The 12,098-nt window shown below is 35.3% G+C and overlaps 1 protein-coding gene across 7 annotated transcripts in view; it reads left to right on the top strand.

Moving 5' to 3' along the window:
• Positions 1-12,098, top strand: part of QKI (QKI, KH domain containing RNA binding) — a 143,104-nt gene that overhangs the window by 37,805 nt on the left and 93,201 nt on the right. For all 7 annotated transcript variants that reach the window (XR_009703011.1, XM_061207633.1, XM_061207632.1 and 4 more), the window contains exon 3: positions 11,323-11,439. Coding sequence is in view for 6 of the 7 variants with exons in the window: in XM_061207633.1 (XP_061063616.1) it covers positions 11,323-11,439 (117 nt within the window). In the remaining variant the exon portion in view is untranslated. The remainder of the gene's footprint in view (positions 1-11,322; positions 11,440-12,098) is intronic.

Below are 12,098 nucleotides of genomic sequence, written 5' to 3'. Positions count from 1 at the left end.
CGGTCCTTAGTTTCCTCATCTCTGTAATGGAGACAGTCTCTCACAGGCTTATGAGGGGTTATAAGTGAGTTAATACATGTAAAGCACTTGGAAAATGCCATTATGCTGTGTAAGTGTTACCAGAATGTAAGCTCCATGACGGTGGGGATTTTTCCCTTTTTTGTATTCTCACTGCCTAGGATAACGTCTAGTAAATGGTAGATGTATAATAAATATTTGTTGTGTGTATCTGTATGAAAGCCTCACTCTTTCAAATATTGCTGAAATTAAAAAAAAATATGTTGCCTTTTGAGTTTGCACGTAGCAACTTATTTATAAAAGTAAGTGTTAATTTGGAGGTATTGTTTTGGAGTTGGCTGTGTATAGCTCTGGGACTGATAAGAAAAGAAAGTCTTAGATCACATGTTTGAGAAATCAGATAGTGCCGTATAGTGTCCTTTGCAATGTTTTTGAATCAGTGGCTTAATGGTATGGAAATGAGAAGGTAATATGAGTAGCTTGTTGAAGATGTATTAAAAATTTTACACATTTATTAATATTTATACTTATTAATAAAGCAGACTTTTATTGCATCTCTACTGTGTACTAAGCACGTCCTGGAGGTGGGGATATTAATTTAGTATAGAAAACTCTTTGACATAGTTGAGGTATAGTGGGTTTTTGAACCATTCAGGCCTAGGTTTTGAATCCTGGCTTAGAGCCTTCCTGGCTGTATTTGTCAACAGTCGCCACAGCAGTGCTCCATGTAAGCTATCCTAAAACTCAGTGGCATAAAATAACAAGCATTGATTTCTGTGCTCTTTATTTAGTCTACACTGTATGTTGGCTGCAGTTCTGCTGATTGGGCTTAGCCGAGGTTGGTCTAGGCCGGCTCTGGGTGGGTTTAGATTAGCTTTATGTTCCTGCTGGGCTCAGCCCAAAGGGGCAGCAGCTACTTGGAGCAAGCTCTTTTCATGGCAGGTCACTGGAGTGTCAGAGCCAAGCCAAGCCAAATTGCTTAAACACGTGTAAGACCTCTACCCTTCTTCCATCCCCTAACATTCCATTAGCTCAGTGATTGTCAGCTGGATGATTTTGCCCATCTGGGGCATTTGGCAATTTCTAGAGCTATTTTTGGTTGTCAAAACTTGGCGGGAGTACTAGTGGCCTCTAGTGGGTAGATGCCAGGGCTGCTTCTAAACATCCTACAATGCACGGGACAGCCCTGGCAACCAGGAATTATCCTGCTCCAAATGTCAGTAGTGCTGAGGTTGATAAACTGCATTATCAAGTCACTCCGTCTACATGAGAAGGGGACTAGAATAAATATTAGCAAAAAATAATTGAGACTATCACATTGGCTTTGAGCACATGTAAACTTTAGAATCTGTTTCCTTGCCTATAAGATCATAAGGTTTACCTCATAGAATTATTTAGAGGAATGAAGATAACAAATATATGGTATCTGGATAGAGCACTCAGTACGGTTCTTATGATCATGACTAAGGAAAAAATTCCTATCCTTGAAGGAGCCCACAGTGTTATATGAAAGAGAAAAGCTATTGCATTATCATTTAAGACTATTTAAGTTTATCATACATTCATAAAATGACCGACATGGATGAAGACTAAAGTTAATGCACAGGCCATCAAAGTGTTTATTTGGCCAGTTATTAAGGACTTGTTTGAATCCATGAAGATCTTATAAACAGTATATGAATGGAGTTAACTCTGATTGATATAAGTAAAAGATGTTATGTTTTAATGAGTCAATAATAATTATGTCATTAAATTTGCCTGGTTATTGTTTTTGGGTTCTGAGAAATTGTTTTATAGGATCTGCCAGAGTGGTAGAATAAGTTTCAAATATTGGCAGGGTCTAGCTGTTAGGGATATTAGTTAGCCTGTATATACATGAACAGATGAGATTGCGAAGCTGTTAGCTTGGGATATGTTATGATTAAATTGTAGTGAGACTTTCCCCAGAAATGTTATATGAAGTTAACTTTGATTTTCTGATGTTTTTAAAATGGGTTTTAATTTTGAATGATTATAGCGTTAAAAGGTGTGTCTTGGGTCTAGGCTATTCGTGGTGACACATATTGTCAAAGGGTTGTACGATGGGTAAATGCCCTTTCAAATATTTTTTCCAGCTTGTAGGATTTCAGCACGGCAACGGTAAATAATAATGTAGATTTATAATGTACACACTATAGCTCATAATAATAGTCTATGTCAGTGGTGGAGCATGAGTTTTAAAGTCACCTTTCAATCTATTTCTCTTGGGCTTGCAGATAAAATTTGGCTAGTCATAGCTTCAGAGTTGGTATGGCGTTATTCGTAAGTTTCACTTTCTCAAGATTGTCATCTGCAAATTGCCTGTTGAGCTGGCATTTGTTTTGGAGGAGTTATGAAAAGAGAAAAGGGGTCATTGCAGTTGGTTATCTTTACTTAAGCCTTTGTTCCTTTGACTCTTGTGGCTTTCTTATTGTGTTGAAAGACTCGATATAAACTACTTTCATCTTTGTTCTTCTGAGAAACAAATGGACGTTAAGTCAAAATTTAATGATCTACTAAGTCTCTCTTTTCAATACCAAGGTTAAGCCTTGATTTTTGGCAGGATATGATCTTAATTATAAGTGAAAATATTTAAAAACATCTGCACATCTCTTTTCTTTGATAGTTTATACAGGAAACTCTTAAAGATAGATTGTTGATTTGAAGAAGGTTAGATACGTATTTTTATTGAATGGCGTTGTGAAGTATTTCAGATTACATATTAACCTATTGGAGTTTTTAACTTAGCAGTACAATTTGATAATATAGAGCATGTCTGAGTTTTAGGTCGAGAAACTGTTATTGTTGACTTGTAACTTTAAACAGATCAATTTAGTGAAGGTCAATTTCATGACATTTGGTTTTGAAGTTTCATTTTTATTTCATTCTGCAAGGATATATTGAGGGCCTACTGTGTACCAAATATTTAATAGGCTCTTTGTGGTCTGAGATATACTAAATTTCTTAGGATGTTAATAGAAATTATTCCAAAAAGGATTTCAAGACAGTCTGAAAACAAATTTTGTTTAGCTCAGGTTTTCTCAAAATTTAACAGTTTTTAAAATAAGCCTTCTCAGAGTCTTAAAATGTGAATGCTTTCTTTTGTAAGTAATATATTTTGATATTAAAAAGGACTAGTGTCTAGAAGAACAAGTTAAAAGATGGAGTTTGTTTTTAGGGAAGAATTATTGCTTGTAAGCAAATGTTTTCCAGGCTCAGTTGAGATAGAACGTTTTGTCTGTGATTTATCTTATCCAAAAAGAGTTTGTTAGGATCTGCTCTGTTAAAATTATTGTTACAAAGGACTTATGGAATTAGATGGAAACCTAATTACAGGCATCAACCTCCATATCTCTAAGATTCTCACTGAAATAATCAAAGGAATAAAATACAAAGATTGGAGAGAAACCTGCCTCTCAGGGCTATTGTGTGTTTCTGTTAGATATTAAAGGAAAGCTCAAGGTGCTGATCTGCTCTTGGCCCATTTTGGGAGAGCAGTGTCTCCTGGAAGTGAGTGAAGCAGTCAGTAACAGAATCTTCCTAATCCTAACCCTCTCCCCTCCAAAGTTGGCAAATGAAATGGGGTGTGGAGTAGTCCAAGGTTATACCACTTGAGCTTGGCCACCCATTTTTGTGCCTGCTTATCATAGGTGACCTAAATTTATTTTGTGAGTAAATGAACTCATCATATATGCCTTCTTTTGGTTTCAATTTGAGCAGAAAACTACTGTAGTTTTTGATAGAACCTGCCTTAACTTTACCCCATGGACATTGAAATAGAACTTTTCATTGACTAGCCTTGGAACTAAATTTAACTATTTCATTGGGAAAGCATATTATATGTCTTAATAAACCCAGCCCTTTAGAACAAAATAGTTCATAATAAATTAGGGACTTCCTGAAATCTAATTTTTGACTTCAATAGAACACTGCTTTTCCTAAGTTCAAAAACAGTATCAGTAAGTAGCCTACCTAGCATGAACTTGGCCATCTCCGTGTTTCATATTGGTATGACAATTTTTTCTTTATTACTTGGTAAGGAATTGATTGAGTTTAAAAAAAATGTATCTTATGTTGTATTGTTTGGGGTTATAGAACAATGATTGATTACTTTCTTGCCTTTTTATTTGTAAGATTGTATAAAAGCAGTATAAATTTGCAGTTTTAAGGACAGACTAAAAAAAAAGAAAAACAAAATTTGAGAAGTAATTAGAAACATGAAGGCCAAAGAGGAGATCTGAATATAAACCAGTAAAATTTTGGTATCATTCAGTAGCAAGAGCCTGAACGAAGGCAATGGCAGTTGAAATGAACACAAGGGGACAGATTAAACAATGAAAATCTTAAGATTTCTCAGTCTGTTACATGTGGAAGATAATATCGTAGAGGAACCAAGAGTAAGAGATGATAAAAGTACTATATTAATAGAATATAATAATTAAAAATCACTGTAAACTGAGTTGTACTTAACAATTTAGGAACATTGAAGCAGGGTAATATAAAAGAAGTTACCAGTAAGTCAAATGGAACTAGAATCTGTGCCCAAAAAGAGCAGGTCTCTTTAAGAGCTGAATTAGTACTTTTGGAACAGTGTATGAGGCTGCTATTTATGCAGCAAAACTTGAGAAAACAATTTCAAAGAGCCTTAGACTGTATTCATAATCTGTGGTCAGAATTACTAAGTATTTGATCTCCTAGACTCATCTTCAGGGTCTGAGGTAACACTTGTAAGCTCAGTCTTGACTCAAATAATTATACTCTTCTCTCTTGCTCTCGCTCTCGCTGTCTCTTTTTTGAAGTTATACGTATTTGTAGTTGAGTTATGTGGATGAACTAATAATCACACAAGGGCTTTCATTCATGTAAAAGGTTTGATTAAGGTAAAAAGGATATGTATGTTGATTATTAAAGCAGTGATCCTAATCAGTAAAAGACAGATGACAATATTGAAAAGGCAAGGCGTGGTTATGTAAAAGAGTATGGTAATGATATGCTTTGTGATGTAGGTGGAACTCATTCTGAAAGTAATTGAATCTGAAGAGGGTTTTTATAAACTTTGTACTAAACATTTTTTGAATGATTAACAAGAATGAGAAAACTAAACATGAGTATCTGGTATGATCAGGGTGTATATGTTTAAGGTCTTTAGAAGAGAGGCATTATGCCCTACTATGTCCGAACTCTGTAGTCAATCTAGGTGTTCTAGGATTTGGACTACTTTTGTAACTTCTCATGTATTAAATGTAGATAATAATGGTAACTGTCTTCTAGTGTTGTTGTGAGGATTAAGTGACTTACTGCATGTAAAGTGCCAGGCATCGAAGTTGGCTTTTACTGGAACACTCATAGTAGAACATATTTCAGCGTACTCAGCACCTAAGAAATGTTGAGTGACATAATCCTAGCACTCATGATACTTCCGTATTGAAATGGAAAGTGGAAATAATAGTTGTTTTGTTTCTGTGACATCATTGACTCTGTCATTTGGAATTTATCCTTAGATCAGTCAGGCTTACCATTTAAGAAGTTTCTGAAATGTGTAAGAGTTCCTGTGCTGCCTATAACTTACTTAGTGATTTTACTGAGAGTGAAAAATCACTATGTGATTTCTGTGAACGCTTTTAAATTGTATTATCCAACAATCTGAACAAATACTAGTTTCTTCTGAGTGCTGTATGTTGTGTGAGGCACTGTGGATTAACACACACACACACACACACACACACACACACACGCCCACCCCGTTGCTGGTTTCTGACTTCAAGGGATGCCCTGCGAAAGACATGCAGATCATTGCATACTGCGTGACAGAAGGGCTGTAAGAGGTGGATAAAGTGTTCTGAGATCCTCACTTAGGAGGAGAAAACATCTGTCTCTAGGAGTCAAAGAACACACAAGGAAATCACAGAAGGAACACTTGAGCTCAATACTATGTGATGAGGATTTGACATGTTTGGTGGGAAGGAAGGAGGAAGAAAGGTGTTAACAGGGAACAAAAATTGAAAGTACCTGCTGTTTTAGAGAACAACATGTGTCTGAACAGAGGATAATAGCAAAAATAAAGGTTCAAAAAGTAGTTAGGGATCTTTTAAAGGGCCTTGTGTATGAGTTTCGACCTTACACTGTGAAAAATACTGTCATCTATTTGTGTCGTAAAACCCTTGTTGGCTTTCATTGCCTTTATATTTTTATTTTAATTGGTTAAGTAACGTTTTGTTTTTCTAAGTACTTGTTATTTAGCTTCCACAACGATAATCATCATCTTATTCACCTGAGTTTGTTTTGTATGGTTTCAGCCTCTTTCCCAATTATATCTATACTCAAAGAATAAAGATTTGACATAATTTAGGATATCCAAATTCATATGCTATAGATTTCATATTTTGGTTATTATTGGTTACCATTTTTCACTTTTACATCTGTTGGTGTAAATGCTTCTTCTTACATAGCCCTGTGCCACCAACAGAAGATGTGTAGAAAGGCCTAATATATGAAAGGTTTTGCAAAATGGTTCCTATAGTAATTATTATATAGCTTAAGAAGACATATTTGGCTGCTCATCTAGAATTAATATGAACATAGAGAAGGGATAAGACATCTGTCTCCCAAAAAAGTACGAGGCATTTTGATATATTCATTGTTTGTTTGTTTTTTTAAACAGAAGACTTTCCTTATTTTCTTCCCCCCCCACCCCCCCGAACTCTTGTATCCATGGCCAAACTGATTTCAGTTGATGAATGAATATAGTTCTGACATGAATATTGGTTGGTATTTTCATTTACATTAATGAGTAGATCAAAGTGAAAATCACGAAGACATATGCTGAAACTTTATTTGTTCATAAATGACAAGAGCAGTTTATTTGCTGAACTGGATAATGGTTTCAGATATTGGTAGAACATTGTGCTATTCACAATGAGTGACTTTAGATGCAGCAAACTTTTAAATTTAATCTGCATTGTTAACATTTTCTCCTTTGCTGTCATAAGTTGAGTCAATAAAACAGTAAATCAAGTCAAACAAAATATTCTGGTACTTTTAATTAAAAACGGTTGTATTGCTAAGTAGTCACGACTTCTCTCATCTTACGCATTTGCATAAGATGGCTTACTAGTGTTGACTACCACTTGAGGTGGTCCATTTTTGGTCATCTGCTAAGCAGAAGACTTTATCAATAAATATACATTTGTGTGTGTGTGTGTGTTTGATACCTACTAAATTGCTTATGTGATCTGATGTAAGGTTTGTAAGATATATAACTAAAATCACCTTAGAGATACTAGACAAAATACTTAAAAACAGATTATCAATTTATTGTATGAAAAGCAATCCAAAGAAATACATCTTCTTTTTAAAATTGTTTTTCCAAAATTTTAAGCAGAAATTACTGTTTAACACTTCTTAGAAGTGTTTCACTGAAATGCTTTTGGAAATCCATTTTTTATTAGTTCTCTCTTTTGATAGTGTGCCACAGAAGGTTTTATCTTTAATTGTACATTTTTTAAAAGGTTAATGGAAAGATTTGCTATAATACTTTATATTTTGTCATTGGGAGAACTCTGTCATGTCTATTTAAAATTAAGTCAGCAGCAACAAATAGCATTAGACATGACTGTTGTTAACCTCTTCTTTAGAAATTAACATGCCACTTGGCAGAGATATAATTGGTAAGCCACAGAGAAGGTCTGTACTTAAACAGTAGAGTTAATGAATATCTCTCTTTTTTCTTCTTTCTTTCCCTTCTTTTGGCCTTTAAAGTTGTAGTTAGCTTAGGCTGTTTGAAATGATTTTCTTTGAATGTGTTGTGACATTGGTTTAACTGAATGAAGCTGCAAAACTAGCATGATAAATCAACACAGAATGAATTTTAATGCAAGGCAAATGATATTAACTTGGAAATTGGTTGCAGTAGACAAAGCAGCTGCTATGATTATTTTTTCATTCTCTACTTACACCATTTTGAGAAGGATGACCTTGATGGTTTCAGTTGTATTAGAATCCCAGTGGTATGCACTTTAACACATTTGAGCTGTTTTTTGCTGGTTGTGGTACAGTATAGATTGGTTCATTTATAAGGTTAGGAAAATTTTGTTACAGATTTAATATGTTGGTTTTGACTGGCTTTAAAACATTTTTTATTTAGTAAATAATAATTGGGAGGATTACTTAGCTATGGTAGAAGTCTTTTTCTATATAATCTTAATGCTGTGGTTTCAGCAAAAGAGATTTAATACGTGAAAAGAATAGAATGTGCCAAAGAGGGTCTTTGTTTTTTTTTCTTTTTTTTAAATAAATTTATTTTATTTATTTTTATTTTTGGCTGTGTTGGGTCTTCGTTGTTGTGTGCAGGATGTCTCTAGTTGTGGTGAGCAGGGCCTACTCTTCGTTATGGTGCATTGGCTTCTCATTGCGGTGGCTTCTCGTTGTGGAGCACGGGCTCTAGGCGTGCGGGCTTCAGTAGTTGTGGCACATGGGCTCAGTAGTTGTGGCTCGCGGGCTCTAGAGCACAGGCTCAGTAGTTGTGGCACATGGGCTTAGTTGTTCCGCGGCATGTGGGATCTTCCCGGACCAGGGCTCAAAGCCATGTCCCCTGCATTGGCAGGTGGATTCTTAACCACTGCGCCACCAGGGAAGTCCCACAGAGGGTCTTCTAAGTGTTTGTATGTCATGAAGTGGAGGCCAACCACTTTGACAGAGGACACGAATAAAAAACAATTACATATTAGTTACTTGAAGTGCTAAAGTACCTCCATCCGTAATGCATTTTTTCCAGACATTCTTTGCCATGTTTGAGATATATAATGTATATCAACTATATGAGTTCCTTTGGAAAAAGATCTGTATAGAGCACAACTATTATTGAGGAAGAGCTGGCAAAGACTACTTATTTTAAGAAGCAGTCAAGGTAGCAAATAGAGTGAAGGCATTTTCACAGATTTCTTGAGAGCAAGGAGAATTTCTCCTCTTCCTCTTCCTCCCCTTCCTCCTTTTTAAAAAAATTCCTAGCATCTATTTCACTCTTTGCCACATAGGAAGCCTTGAACACATGTTTCATTAAGTTGAATTTGAAAATGAAAGGTTGTTTCCTATTCTTCTGAAAAATACTCAAACTAAACAAAATTACACATAATAAGCATAATGCTTATAAAGTCTGGGTCTAATAATTCTAATATCTAGAGTCCTGGTGGATTTGTTTCTTTTGTCTTGTTGTTTCTTCAGATTTTTGTCATTTTACGTTCTTGTGTGTTTGGTTATTTTCTAGTGTGTGCCAGATAATGTATTTACTAAATAGCTTACAAAAATAATATAAGGCCTAAGATTATGTTATCTTCCTCCAGAGAGAATATGTGTCAGCTTCTGACAGGTACCTACTGTTAACTAGCAACCCAAGATCACCTCGATACAATTTTGCTTATTGAGGTTGAGACAGTTTTGATGTTGATATGCAGAGTCTGTGAGGGCCTAGGAAATTAGGGTTCATTTTTACCCCCAGAATGCACACCTATCAGATCCCTACCCAAAGCAAAGACTGGGTATGGGGAGGAGCTCACATAGGTAGGTTACACACTCCAACCCATGTCCCTTGAAGTTCAGGCTCTCAGCTGTCCTCTCCAGATTCAGCAAACATACCTAGAGGAAAAGGAGTTCCCCAAAGCCAGACTTACATCCTCTTGATTCTCTGTCCTCCCTACGATCCTGAATTAGCAATTCTTCACAGTCTTGCTGGGTCTCTGATGCATTCAAGCAGATGTTTTTCCCTTCTGTGTGCTATTTTACTGGAATTACTCAGCTGGTCTGAATTACCCTTAGTACTTAACAGAGAATTCCATGAAATTTTTTAAGAGGTTGCCTTTAAATCCAAGTAGATCTAGAATTGACTAACTTCAGGCAGTACAGGGTAAAAATATATTAGAACGAGGGTCTGAGAAAGAGAAAAAACACACATATCACAGAAAATCTATCAACAGGCCTGGCTCTATGTTCATTTGGAGCAGACTCTTCCTGCTTTTCTGCAACTTGCCAACCCCACCTTTATATATAGTCACAGATTCTATAAAACTTCATTCCCTCTCCTCAACTTGGGATGGAAAAACTTATATCGTAATCCCCGGAGGGAAGAGGGCTTTCTTCCATTCTTATACGTGTCGTACCCGTCTTTCATTTGGGAATCACTTTTGTAAGATGCAGCAGTGCTGGTGAGCAGCTAAGGCAAAGTAAGAAGCCATTGGAGTACAGAAGATTGAAGAACTGCCCTGGCTTCTTAAGCCTTGATAGCAGTAAATTCTGGCATATTAGTGTTATTAACGATACACTAACAGTAGGATTAAAATGCAAGAAAAAAGTAGGAAGCATGAGAATCAGTAACTTAATTGATTGAATAAGTTAATAGAAACCACCCATCGGTCTTTGTGGAACTGATAGTATAAACATTCTTTTTTTTTGTCTTTTATGCAGATGACATGTGAATGAGGAAAATTTACTTTTCAGTATTCAGAGTCAATCTGTTCTTCCCATTGGACTTTTAAAAAAATTAACTTCTGTGAATGAATACTTGAAGTTTCTGTGGAGGGATGATAATTACTTACTTATATAATTATTTTTGTCACTGTCCTATTCGTGATAAGAGTTAAGGTTCTTTGTCAAAGTAGTAGTATAAGCTAAAGGTAGAAATGGAAAATAGAAAGGAAAATAAGGATGCAGAGATAAAATTGTGCAAGGAGTGTGGTGAAAAAATGTAGACTCTCATGACTTAAATATTTAGTACAGGGTGGAATCCAAATTTGGCCATCAGTGTTCTGGCAGCCAACCCCAGAATACAATTCTCTCTGAACAGTTGCTTTGGGGAAAGTATAACTTAGATAAATAAGACGGGAGTTCTCCCCCAAGGATTTCTGTAGAAAAGGCAACCATTATTTAATATAATGAACAGTTCCCTGAACCCTGTCATAAAGGATTTTGTAGAAGGGATTTGCATTCTTGGGTGGCACCTAAGATTTTGTCTAACTCTTTAGTATACTCTGGTTTAGATTACATGTTGATGGGCAATTGAGTATAGTACCTGTTTTAGTTAGATACTGTTGTTCCTAATCCATAATTTGTATTAATACATACGAAAATTTCAAGCTAAACATGAGCTGCTGTAATTTCACCCCCAAACTTGTCAAGAAATTCATAAGATTTTATTTCAACTTAATATTTTTAAAAAATCTAACTGAAGAAAGTAAATTTATACTTTAAAATAACTTTAAGTGAATAACGTACGGTGATTTTTTTTTTTCCCCCCAGTTTAATTTCGTTGGGAGAATCCTTGGACCTAGAGGACTTACTGCTAAACAGCTTGAAGCAGAAACAGGATGTAAGATAATGGTCCGAGGCAAAGGCTCAATGAGGGATAAAAAGAAGGTAAGTCCTTGAAAATGGGGCAGGTCTTTATGTGAATAATTTACTTATACTTTCGAATTTTAGTAACAGAATACCTAGACCCTAAAGCACTATACATTATTTCATGTCAGAAACTTGAACTTTTTAAAGGTGTTGTCATGATTTTCCCTTTTTGATTATCATTTTTCATTTAGCCAGCTAATATCAGTCAGTCTATGATATTAACTTTGGTTTTTACACTTGAGAAGCGCCAGTTTGGAAATTAGTCAGACTATAATGTTGTATATATAAAAGATGTAACTAAAACTTTGAAAAATCTAAAATGTTTCTTTTGATGAGATTTAAATGAGAAGGATCAAATGAATCACTTTGGATGTGTGTCATCTCATCAGGAGAGTTAGTAAACATAGGAATAAAAGGCTTATAACTAGCCATATGAGAGTCATTTTGGTTTTTACCAACATTTTGTGTTGATTTTAAGTTTTCTAGACAATTTACTTTAAAGTGTATTGTTCCTGCTTTCTGCTTTTTTCTTTGGCCACTCTTGTTTTTCTGGTATAATAAACACCTAACTACCTACTTTAAACATTGTTTTTAGGAAGGTTTTTTTTGCCTTGTTTCCTTTTATCCGGTGATACTGTGAGGCAGAATACTTTTGAAATTTCTGTCTGTGTAAAAAA

Source organism: Eubalaena glacialis, chromosome 12 (assembly GCF_028564815.1).
Source record: "Eubalaena glacialis isolate mEubGla1 chromosome 12, mEubGla1.1.hap2.+ XY, whole genome shotgun sequence".
NCBI lineage: Eukaryota > Metazoa > Chordata > Mammalia > Artiodactyla > Balaenidae > Eubalaena > Eubalaena glacialis.
This window is presented reverse-complemented; position numbering and strand designations above follow the sequence as displayed.